This window comes from Ruditapes philippinarum, unplaced genomic scaffold (assembly GCF_026571515.1).
Source record: "Ruditapes philippinarum isolate M1 unplaced genomic scaffold, ASM2657151v2 ctg2676_1_1_1_1, whole genome shotgun sequence".
Taxonomy (NCBI): domain Eukaryota; kingdom Metazoa; phylum Mollusca; class Bivalvia; order Venerida; family Veneridae; genus Ruditapes; species Ruditapes philippinarum.
This window is the reverse complement of record NW_026852214.1, coordinates 181,933-194,737: the sequence shown is the minus strand read 5'-3', so window position 1 is coordinate 194,737 and position 12,805 is coordinate 181,933. Positions and strand designations below refer to the sequence as shown.

The 12,805-nt window shown below is 32.2% G+C and overlaps 1 protein-coding gene across 1 annotated transcript; it reads right to left on the bottom strand.

Annotated features, from left to right (window-relative positions):
- Positions 1-1,560: 1,560 nt before the first annotated feature.
- Positions 1,561-12,536, bottom strand: LOC132752690 (solute carrier family 49 member A3-like). The gene is made up of 7 exons (XM_060743054.1): positions 11,959-12,536; positions 10,280-10,425; positions 6,665-6,823; positions 5,337-5,553; positions 4,598-4,674; positions 2,502-2,636; positions 1,561-1,707 (listed from the first exon to the last, which is right to left on the bottom strand). The coding sequence occupies exons 2-7, from the start codon at positions 10,403-10,405 to the stop codon at positions 1,561-1,563; spliced, it is 861 nt and encodes a 286-aa protein (XP_060599037.1). The 5' UTR covers positions 10,406-10,425; positions 11,959-12,536.
- Positions 12,537-12,805: the final 269 nt, after the last annotated feature.

Here is a 12,805-nt window from a genome sequence, read left to right as displayed (position 1 = left end):
CTCACATACATCACACACTAACATACTTACACACTGACACACAAGCCACTGCTCAAACACTGACAAGCAAGACACTACTCACACACTATGGCATAGGTCTCTACTCAAACACTGACACTCAGCACAATTCTTACAGGACACTACTGAAACACTGATACGAGTAGAATATTTTTTGGACTACATGTGCCACAAGTTGAAAACTAAAAATCAACAATGGGCCATAATTCTGTTAAATTTGGTCGCAGCAAAAATTCCTTCCTTTTCTACCATCTACACATTAAGGTTGTTAATCCCTGGAAGTTTAAGCAAAATCTGCCATCCGGTTTAAGAGAACTTGCGTTCACAAAATTTCTGCATAGTATATAGTGAAAAAATCAACAAAGAGCCATAATCCTGTTAAATTTGGTCGCAGCAAAAATTCCTTCCTTTACTACCATCTACACATTAAGGTAGTTCATCCCTGTAAGTTTAAGCAAAATCTGCCATCCGGTTTAAGAGGAGTTGCGTTCACAAGATTTCGGGACGTACGGGACGGACGGACGGACGGACAGACGGACGGACGGACAAGTGCAACGCTATATGCTCCCACATTGTGGGGGCATAAAAAGTCAAGTTTACTTTTGTATCCAGAAAAGAAATATCTGTAAATCACGTTTAATGCATTTAGTTATTTAGTAAATATTGCATTTTTTCAGACCTTGAAATTATGGTACCATTAAACTTGCTGATCAAAGACAACTGCAATACTTCTTACGACGATAGACAAAAGTACATCCCTTTAGTTCTGGTTTAAACAGGTACACATTGCATGATTTAAAAAACATAATATATGACACTAATCTTGTTATTACGTCACTTCCTACCTGTGTAAAAAGCAAGAGAGACAAACAGTCCCATACTGATCTTAAAGCTTCATAAATTTTTTCTTAGTCTTGTAACAATATATAAAGCAAGGGGCCAAACAATTTCCTTTATAATCTAAGCCCACAAGCCCGCAAACTCCTGAAAGCAAATTTTTTCAAGATTAATGCTCTGCTTTTCCCGGGACTCTAGAAATTTGGACAATTTGGCAACATCCGAGGAATTTTAAAATGAAAGAAAACTTTTCGCTGACAATTTTTAAGTTGATACGTTATTAAATGTCCAGATTGTATTAGATCTATCAAGAAAAAAATTTTTTTGAAAGAACCGCTTTGTTTGATACACTAAACAAACAAAACAAATGATTTCAAGCTGATCATGGTTATCAGTGCTATTTTTTTTCCTTCCCAAAAGGGGCCCTTTCTAAAAATCGAACTTTTAGGGAAAAAGGAAAAACCCTTCTAAGTTTCAAAACCTATCTTGTTAAAAGAAAATCGTTATTGTTACATTATACAATATTTTTCTTATTTAATTTATTAAAATCGTAAAAACATCTATAAATATTAATTTTAAAAATAAAATCCTGATCCGACAAAAACATGGCATAAAAATTTTTTATAACGAAAAAACCCCCAAATATCAGGGGAAACATAAAAATTTTACAATACAAATGTATTGTTTCGATTAAAATTATTGAAGTCAGTACAGTACAAAGAAGTAAATAATTACATCAGAGTATCCTCTTGGACATAGTGATTGTTCTAGTAACACCAGAATTGACACGTACACTCCAAATCCGGTCCCAAACGCCAAATTTAAAACAAGGTACGCCTTATTTCTAATTAGCTACAATTATAAGAAAACACATAGTTGAAATAATGTTTAAAAAATGTACACTTTACTATTAATCAGTGTAGTAAATGCACATTATTCTATTTTTATATCATCCTTTTAAAATATACCCTTTTTTTACTGCGAGTCATATTGCAGCAATACTGTTGAAGTCCTTACAAAGTTAAAGGGACTCCACTGAGGTATTTTGACGTGACGGGACTGAAAATAATCATTCGTGATTAACGTTCCATTTGATGACGGTCTAGATAACTTATGCGCAAAATTCTAGTTCATTTGCTCAGTCCGTTTTACCAGAATGATTATTTAAATAATTATTGTGAAAATGACCAAAAGTATAAAAACAAAACCTTTTCAATGAATTCGGGCGAAAAACAGAGCAGAAATACGAAAAAACTTATTTCTGAGTATATTTGATAATACTCTTTTGCATTTTTTCCGAGTGACCCAGATGGTATAACTAAGAAATTTAAATTTTATGCATCTATATATAAATACCACAATGGAGTTCCTTTAAAGATGTAACAAAACACAGTAGATAAACTGCCTTCACAGGACTTTTCATTGTAATCGTAATTGTAATATTGCAATGAACAATTACTATGTATTTTAAAATCTAACGTATATAGCAACGTTAAGTTGTTTTTTTTTTCTGTTTTTTTTTTTTTTTTTTTTTTTTTAATTCCGTTTTGGGTTTGTTTAAATCTCACACAGATATGATACTCCATATAATTCTTTCTTAAAGAATATAAGTTTAATCTTTGTAACTGATAAGACCACTTATTTACCTTTTTAAGTCCAGGATAGAAGGCTTTGTTTACTGTAGCAGCACTGGCAGAGGGCGGTGTGGGCGGCACCGATTTTCTGACACCGATTGTTGTCACCAGTGTAAGACATAGAGCAGGGACAGATAGTACCCAGAGCTAAAGTGGAAATAATAAAGATTAGTAAATTAATTTCAAAGTATTTTCAAAGAACTGTCCGTAAATATGTGTGCGTGGTGTTTTCATTTTCTTAACTATTGTTTTAAAATATATACTGTGCTCCTCTTAGTTCACGATACTTAACACTTTAAAATAGAAAAGGAAACAAATAATGAACCTATGGTACAAAAACTGTCATATGCTGTAACATTTAGGTATTTTTTTTACTATATGACACAAGGAAACAACAATATATTCAATTAAAATTAGTTTTAATGGGCCAGATGTAGACCATGTGTCGGCCATTTTGAAAACATAATGTCATCATTTAAATCGCGGTAAATGGTGTTACACTGTAGTTTTTTCATGTTTCAGTTCAAATTTCTACATGGTATACTGCTCAATTTTAAATATCAAAACTATTTTTACTTTGTTACTCAAAATTTATTTTTTCAACAAACAAGAACATTTAGAAAATTGTGATTGTTTCCAACATATGCAAAAATTGTATGGACTATTGTAGCTTTTTGCAGAAATTTGTAAAATTTTTGTTCTATTTTACGTAAAAATCTAGAGATTTAAAATATTTTGCACAAAAACTTTGTTGTTTTGGTGTATGAATAAATTATATCAATTCTGACAAATTTTAACACTGGTCACATGGAAATATGCCATTACCGTGAACTAAGTGATGACACGGAATTAGTTATGTTGAGTATACTTAAAAATTTGGTGAAAAAAACGAAGGCCGACAAATATGGTAAAAGGTTGCAGACTCAGTGTAACGCCCTGTTCTGACCTTGCAATAAAAGCAAGTGTGTGGTGTGGGGTGATGGCCAGGCATATATTGTCGGATATCATTTTTACTAAATAGAATACACTACAATTTTTAATCAATACACAACACATGGATTTATCTATCAGGAAAACAAATGTTCCATAATCTGGTATCATTATTTATTAGTTATACGGCTAGTTATACGGCTATTGACACGGTCTATGGTCCATTAAAAACTGTTGCAAGCTGATAACATTCGAGTCTTACAATATCATTATACGGCACAATCCCTTTCTTTGATTAAAAGAGAAATTATGACATAAATGTGCAACAGCTGTGTACATACATAATACAGACGACAAAGTTGTCCAATGAAATGTTACGTTATAATCGCGCACAGCGATAAATTTTTGAATAACTTGCTTAATTCCCCGTAAACATACACATTAAAAAAATCCCGATGGAGTTACCGGGGTTTAATTTTCTTGAAACGAATGGAAAAAAACGCAATGTATACCACCCCTAATTTTTGAGTGAATTGGGTTTATATGGAAAGGGCTTAATGCAAAAAAAACACGTTTTTAGTACTAAAAATCCGTGATATCATACGAGACAAAAAAATGAAATATTTGTTGGTAGCCGATAACAGATTGTTCTATAACAAAATATTATTTTTCATAATACATGTATATAAATGTTCATACTAAATCACTTCAAAAATTTATTTTCAAGAAATATTTCATAAGAATATCCAAATGATACATTTCAATTTTTTTTCTTTTTGCATTCTTCAATATTTGAAATACTCATGGAAAACGTGTCCATTGTAAACCAATCCACATTAAACTTTATAACTAATTTGAAAAAAAACATAACTACTCCGTACACCCTAATTCTAGCATCCATGTAGTTATGCTGGATGTCAATGACATATGGCGACTTTCCAGCTTATGGGTGGACCAGGGATAACTCAGATGCTGCTCCGTGCATTATTTCAAACATGAGTGTGCACCACGGTAGAATTCCAGCCCTTCGTACATATGTAAACTACATATGGCAACTTCCTTACGCAAAAGATTCCAATATCAAAAGAAGAATTCGAACTTACAGCGGCCAGGTGCTTGTGGTTTGCAGATCTATGATTTACATGCCATGTCATGGTAAAATAATTAAAAATATTCACCATTAATGGGATATCTGATTTGACATCGACCATTTGTGGCACGAGTATGAAAGCAACCATGTTTCCCAACGCATCCGCTGCAAAATAATGTTAAAATGAGTATATTAATATAACTAAATATGTAAGAAATAGGTCTGAACTTTAGTCAGATTGATTACACTTGTATTTTATTATTTAAAGACAAATTAAGTCTCTGAAATACTTTTTTCTGTAGGAACGGCAAAAACATATTTTATAAGGTTTTAACAATGGATTTAGAACATGAAAAGCTTGTTTATAGATTAATTGGCCAAAAAAAAAAAATCATCGTTACAAACATGCAGTTAAATAACTGCTAGGGTTATAAAAAGCTCATAGCTTATTAAACTGGGACATAGGCAGAGTGTTGGAGTGTGAATCGGGCGACCCGGGTTCGATTCCTGGCCGGTACATGTGATATTCGATGTGATTGATCATGAAATGCTTTCTAAGGTCATTCGCACTGTACCTCTGCTCCGGTATATACAGAAGTAAACAATTCCTTGCAAAAGTGAAGGCAACTAGTACTGGTAAACTGCTTGAACATGCCAAGGATCGATGCGGTGGCCGAACTGTGCTCTGGTAAATTCTATGTGGCTTACTGTCGTGAGACTGAATGAATATTACCCACATACACTACTTGGTCATATAAATTGACAAAATATTCTAACATATACACAAGTATTCCAATATTCTAACGCTGAAGGCTTTGAAGACTTACTAATGCCTCCAAGCATGTTTGCCAGCGCTCGTTGATTTTCTGGGAACCATATCGCAGCCAGTTTAGTCGGCATCATCATAACGAACTTCTCGCCGCACGCGACCAGGATCTGGCCAGTGAGTACAACACTATATTTATTCTCAAGCGGGACGAAATCCATAGCACTGATATTCCTCAGGAGAGACCCAACACCGTTCGTCCATGCCGCTATCATAAACTGAAATATAAAGTAAAGAATAAACTGAAATATAAAGTAGAGTATAAACTGAAATATAATGTAAAGAACAAAATGAAATATAGAGTAAAGAATGAAATAAAATATAAAGTAAAGTACACGAAGTATAAACGAAAGTATAAAGTAAAGAGTTATCTGAAAAATAAAGTAAAGTATAAACTGAAATATAAAGTAAAAAATAAGCTGAAATATTAAGTAAAGAATAAGCTGAAATATCAAGTTAAGAATAAACCGAAATATAAAGTAAAGAATAAACTGAACTATAAAATAAAGAATAAACTGAAATATAATGAAATTCACATTTTTATATTTTGTAATGACATCGAAGTACGGTAAAAAAGATCAACAACTCTAAAAGAAGAATCACGACTATCTTATTTTAAACAAATTACCCAATTGTATGCACTTTTTCGAATAGCAAATAAGAATTTGATGTTTAAAGTTTTGTTTGTCAAGAATGAATAAATTTACTTCGGAACTTTTATCGCTGTCTCTTATTTTGAACAAACTTTAACGTGCAATTTTTATTGTTATACTCGAGTCTTTGGTTGGGTTTTACATTGCATTCATGCAGTATAGGCTATATGGCGACTTTCCAGTTTTACTGTTGCAGGAAGACCTCAGGTGCTCCTCTGCACATTATTTCAGGCGCAAACGGTGCACCTAAGTAGAACCACTGACGTTCCGTAAGCTAGTGGGAAAGGTGAACAAAATAAACAACCAATGAGATCAACGTATCTTACAATCTTATATACTTATATATCTTATATAATCTCTATGTTGTATATGCAAAAAAAAAAGAAAATACGGACTTACTTAACATAATGGCGATAAAATTGTACTAAAAAGCGTGAAAAATAAGTTACTCCGTGCTTGACAACGATAAAATCTCAACAGGATTAACAGGAAGATTGTAACAATTGCTTAACATCGAGAAAGTACTTAATACTTAACAGCACAAATGTTGTTCATTGATTAACAGTGTCATACTTGCGCATGGCTTAACAGCGAGATAGTTAGCCATGGCTTAAATCTGGAAGGGCTTGAAAATAAGACATAATAAATTAAATAAACATGCTGTGTATTATCTTACGGTAAGCCGAAGACCAAAAGTATCCGTTAACCAAGCGGCTGTCAGACCAACAGGTATGGTTATAAGGACAAAACACATGGACAACAGGTTGAGTTGAAATGTTGAAATCTGGTAAAATTCTACCGACACATCAGCTGCTGCGGCAAAAGTTATCCAATTCTACAAGAAATGTAAAAACATGGTTCATTTATCACTTATATTTTTTTCTACATTATATATTTTAAAGATGTAGATTCGTGCTATTTTTCACAATAAAAAAAACATTAAGATATAGTCAAATGAACAAAGGAAGTAACATATATATTGCAAAGGCACGTAAAATCTATGAAAAATTTCCACAAAAAAAGTCAGAATATGCAACAAAAAAAGAAGACTTTTATACTTCGTTAGTCACGCAGTAGAAATATGGTGATAAATACTGGAAAAAATCAGTCATTATTTGCATATAACATGTCAATTGTGAATAATATCTAATACTTCTTTCTCTTAATCTTAGTACATTTTTCCCAAGGTTGATTTTTAAAATGTTTTGGCTCGTCTGGAGGCATGCAGCTTTAAAAGTTATATTAAGCCTCACTAATGAGTACAATTTGTACTCGTATATCTAAGAAATATTTAAGTTAAAATGTTTATATAAAGGATTTAGAATTAGTATTGTGTATGGAAGTTTGTAAGAAGTAAAAAGTTAGCTCTTTCCGAGGAATAATGTGTCCTTTAGAAATATGAAAACAGGGGTACATATTTATTATTCAATTATTTCACAGAATGGATTGTAAGCGTATAGAACAATTAATTTGAGTGTCATAAATTTGAGGTCTGAAATTGAAACTTTGAAACTTTAGTGTTATTGTTCACTGTAACACCTTATACCTTGTAGTAACATGATCCCATCCACTTACAAATACCATTGTGAGTGTTTAAAAGATAAAACATTAAATGGGGAGTTATCAATTAATTTTTAGTTTGAATGCCAAACATAGCATAAGTTCAAGTCATCTGAATATAACCATAATTTCAAATATTTGCCTATCAAACCAACGCCTCCATGCAGTTTGGCCAGGCATCACTCAATACAAAACTCCCTTAAACTTTGAAATAACATAGGAAGCAGTATATGTTCGCATAATATTATGCTAAAATGACCTCATGATAACACCTCACCCAAAGTTATATTTTCACTTATGGTGTTCGGTGAACAATCACAATATAAGGGCTTGTGGCGAAAATACATTAAGAAGTAATATCCAAATATTGAGATGTTTACGTTGTAAGTTATAAAGTCATTTATAATTATGATGGATTACGCAGAAACTGGAAATCTGGAAATATGTCCATGGGAAACGGATACTTCGCCCCTACCAACATTCCATTGTTTGCCAGTCCCCGGGAGGAAAGCGTGACAGCAGAACAGCGGGACGGACGGACGGACAAGGGTAAATCTATATGCTTAAGTGGCGTGAGGGCATATCATCTCGCTTACTCGGAAAGTGTGAACAAATTTTTACGCAATTTCCAACAAGCAGGGAGAGTGTGAACACAACTTTATGAGTTTCCATCTACTAGCGCGAGTGTGAACACAATATTTTTAGGTCATTTCCAAGTGAACTCAACTTTAAGCAATTTCCTACAGCATTGCGAAAGTTTATACATTTTTACGCAGAAATGAGTGCACAGTCGACTCCGCTTATAACGAACTCAATGGGACATATCAATATCGTTCGTTATATCCGAAGTTCGCTAAAAGCGATGTAGCAACAACTTGCTGACTTATTTGGGTGGACAATTTTACCTTTGTTTTATATAATTATGCACATGTACATTTTGATGTCGTTGCCAATTTTACACCGTAATGTTACAAAGTTATTTAATTAGTTATTCAAGGCTCAAATTTTAGCAGAGTATATAAAGTACGTGTAAATCAATTTTAGCAGAGTATATAATGGTAAGATATTTTGACCGATTATATACAGTAATTTAATTTTAGCAGAGTATATACGGTAAGTACATTTTGCTCATTATCATCATCATCATCATAATACATTTAAATATCGTAAAATATTCAAGTTAGCTTCAATCCATTAATTTCGAAACTAAAATGCAAGAAAATGCTAGAAATGGCTTAAATGCATAAAGTCGCTACATTTGTGTAAAAATTCATGAAGCGGCTCATAACTGCTTTAATTCAGATATGAAATTTATGTAACTTAGGTTTAATGGTGACAGCATGAAATTCAACTTAATTACATGTGTTTAGTTTAAAGAATAAATTTTGAAAATCAATAACATAAATCAAATCAATGATAAAATAGTTTATATCATTGCTACTTATGTATTGATAAACCCTTTATAAATACATGTACGAGTATGTTTAAATACTAAAACATTAATATAAAATGTAAAAACACATAAATGAATTAATGGACATACAAGAAAGTCGTTAAGTGGAAATAGAAGTCAGCGAAGTATTTTTTTTTATTTTAATTAACACCGGTAATATCTCAAGTCCCATTTTGATAATATCCCCATGCCATAACTGCTATAGATAATGTTATTTGAACGATCCGGTTATTTCTTTACAAAAGAACTTTAAGCTATATGCCTTCAGATGAGTCCAAATATTTCAATAAAATCAAACTTGAGAAAAATGTACTAAGATGATAGAAAAAGTGAACAGTTTTAAAATTCAAGTGATATTTTACATGTTATGTGCGATTAATGACAGATTTTTCAGTATTTACAATCAAATTTCTACTACGTTTGGTCCATATTGGAAGATCTGTATATAAATCATTAATGATCATCTTGATAGTATCTAGTATCATACATAAAATAAACCTCGAAAGAAATATATATGTAAGTTGTTGGAAAGTGTGAGGTACATGTCGCGATATAACTTACTATATATAGCAGTTAATAAATTGTTTAAGAATAACATAGTATTGTTCATTTCAAATAAATGATCATATAAAATCACTTAAAACACTAGTTTACAGGAAATCTTTAAAGTGAATTAGTCTATAATGACAGGTCTGTAATATCATTAATAAACATGTGGATAGTATGTTGATAGTATTTGTTATCATAGGTGACGATTTATACGTATATGTTGTTCGTAAGTAAGAGATCTTGATATAATAAAACATATTCATATATCCTGAAAGAACATTGATACCACAAAAAGAAGAAGTTTTAATAACATGCTTAAAGGAACTCCAATGAGGTCCATATCCCTAAAGACATAAAATTTGAATTTCTTAAAAAGAAAGGTACCTTAAACAGAAATATACCGAAAGATTATTAAGAAAGATACTTGTAAAAAAATGAAAATCGTATTTTTGCGCTATTCTTAGCTCAATTGTAGTGAAAAGCGTTGCAACGCTTCTCAATTATGGGTGATCTTTTTCACAATAAGAATCGTTATTCTGAAAGAACGGAGTGAGCTAATGATCTGAAATTTTGCACACAAGCTATTGATCTACACCTACATAAAATGGAACATAAATCTCGAGAAATAATTTCCAGTCCCGTCATGCTAAAATACCCCAGTGGAGTCCCTTTAATATATAAGCTATTAGAACTTACTTGTATTTTGAAAATGAATGTAAAGTAATTTACCATTGAAGTTGTCAGATTGAGCATACTGGCGACAAAGAGCATGAACCATCTAGATGGGTACACCTTGTATCCATTCTCTTCATCCGACGACGACGGTTTGGCATCCTGAGCTGTAGGATGAGTCATTGTCTACGTCTGCGTTGTCCCTATATATGTAATTTAAAGGCCCATTGTGCTTCAGAACTGATTTATTTCTAATTCTCAAAAGCTTTCTATTTTTGGTGTACTAATTTTATTACATAATATATAATATTTTCCAAAAAAGTTAAACTCATTGGCCTATTAGCTGAACCATCTTCTTCATCTGTTACCTTTTCGGCAATTACATGTAGTACTGTTTTAGTGAATTAGTATTTGAGCCACGCCATGACAAAACCAACATAATGGGTTTGCGACCAGCATGGATCCAGACCAGCCTGCGCATCCGTACAGTCTGATCATGATCCATGCTGTTCGCTATCAGTTTCTCTACTTGTTATAGGGTTTGAAAGCGAACAGCATGGATCCTGATCAGACTGCGCGGATGCGCAAGCTGGTCTGGATCCATGCTGGTCGCAAACGCACTATGTTGGTTTTGTCGTCACGCGGCTCAAATCATTTTACTTTTATCGCTACGTTGTTAAGGTCACAAGCGTCTAATATTCTTTTAATCCATTTTTAAAAGTTATAAAATTCATACTTTCCTTTTCTAAAGAAGTAAAAACTTATTTGTTTCTGAAGACTATTGTGCCTTTAAAATACATAATATTCTAATAAAAGTACTTCAAAATAAAGAAAAATTAAAATACAAGTATAATAAGAATAAATATGAATTAGTAAATTACAAATGGAAATAAGATATATATAACTGAATTGAATGCTCTTTGTCATAAAATTCCTTTCATAGAAAAACTAGAGATAGATTTCAAACTAGATAATGTTAATTGAATGCACCTAGTAATAATTACATTGCAGATTAATTTGAAGGTCCGTATATTAAATTTTTCAATAAAATAATTGACAGTTTATCAACATTCAATAAATAAAGAAAAATTCCTAATTTAGTAAATAGTGTCATATTTCAAAGTAACAATAACTTGAATGGTTCTTTTTGACGTTGGAATGAGACTATTATATGATAAAAGTGGTGCTTCAGGAAGTTAATTTATTACATGCTAATCGCATAATAATTTCATAATATCATTTTCGACATAGCTATTTCATGTCACAATCCATTGCATGTTAAATACTCTGGAAAGCTTCATTTACTGTACATCAAATTTATAATTTGGAAATAAGAATAATCAAAACAGATGTCCGTATCTTAAAGGCCTACTATGCCCCAGGAGTGTTTTTATTTTTACTTCTAATTCTTTTTTCATTTTGTGCTACTATAGATTAAAAAAAGTTACTAATTGCTCATCGTAAATTCACGAAGTTGAATTCGTGAAGTTCGTGAATTCATGACGTTGATATGTCCCAATCGGTCTTTCGTGAGAGCACCTTGCTATTAATCCTGAAGTTGTTGGTTTGAATCCCGTCAAGGGCAAGAATGGTGTTTATATTCTTTAATCAGCACTGGTGCGATTACGCAACTCTGGAAAAAGTCACCTGGTCCGCAAAAAATCCAACGAGATTTGATATATATGGAAATAAAACAAAAGAAAAAAATCAGTAAAAAGCAATACAATGTACATTACCGATTTCTGTATAAAATCCTTATGTTGCTACATTACTCATTCGCCTGTTTTATTTATAATCTATGACTTGTTTGATGTGCAGCTAACACAATTATGTATAATATCTGAATTGTTTCAACATAGATCCATTAGTCATATAATTGCTGCAGCTCACTTTTTTACGTGTATCATAAAAAATACACATAACACAGTAAGTACTTGAACACTTTCCGTAAGAATTTAAGTACCGCACGCCCTGAGTATCGGTTTTTATCCACCGTAATATATTCTATTCGTTCATTATTCTTTATATTCACTATTGTTTATGACTTGTAAACGTGCGATAAAAAGCAACATCATATGCATATTCTAACTAACACAAATCTTCACCGGATCAATACATGTGTGTTGTACTTTTTTCAGTTCGCGCTAAGGTTAAAAGTTATAACAAAATGAGGTTACAAGCCATTCAGACCATTTCACAAGCAATTTGAGTTTCACTCTGATGACTATCGGTATATTCAAATGTACTTAAAAGTGACAACGCCACATGTACAAAGTATACAGGGCAAAACAATTAAACGCACATGAAGCGTGACTGAGAACGCAAAACGTGTTCAATTTAAAATGAATTTATTTAATATATTATATTAAGTCGGTTGCTATCATTTTAATAGAGTTTAAGATCAATAACATAGACGTTTTCAACTACGCACGCTAAAACAGTAGCCAAGGTTATTCAAATAGATTTGAAAGAGCCTGCAGTTTACGCACTTCTTAAAGGAACTCCGCTGAGGCCCTTCAGCCTAAAATATATATTTTGAATGTCTAGCATAGGTTTGCTTGGGCACTTAAACAGAAAGATTGG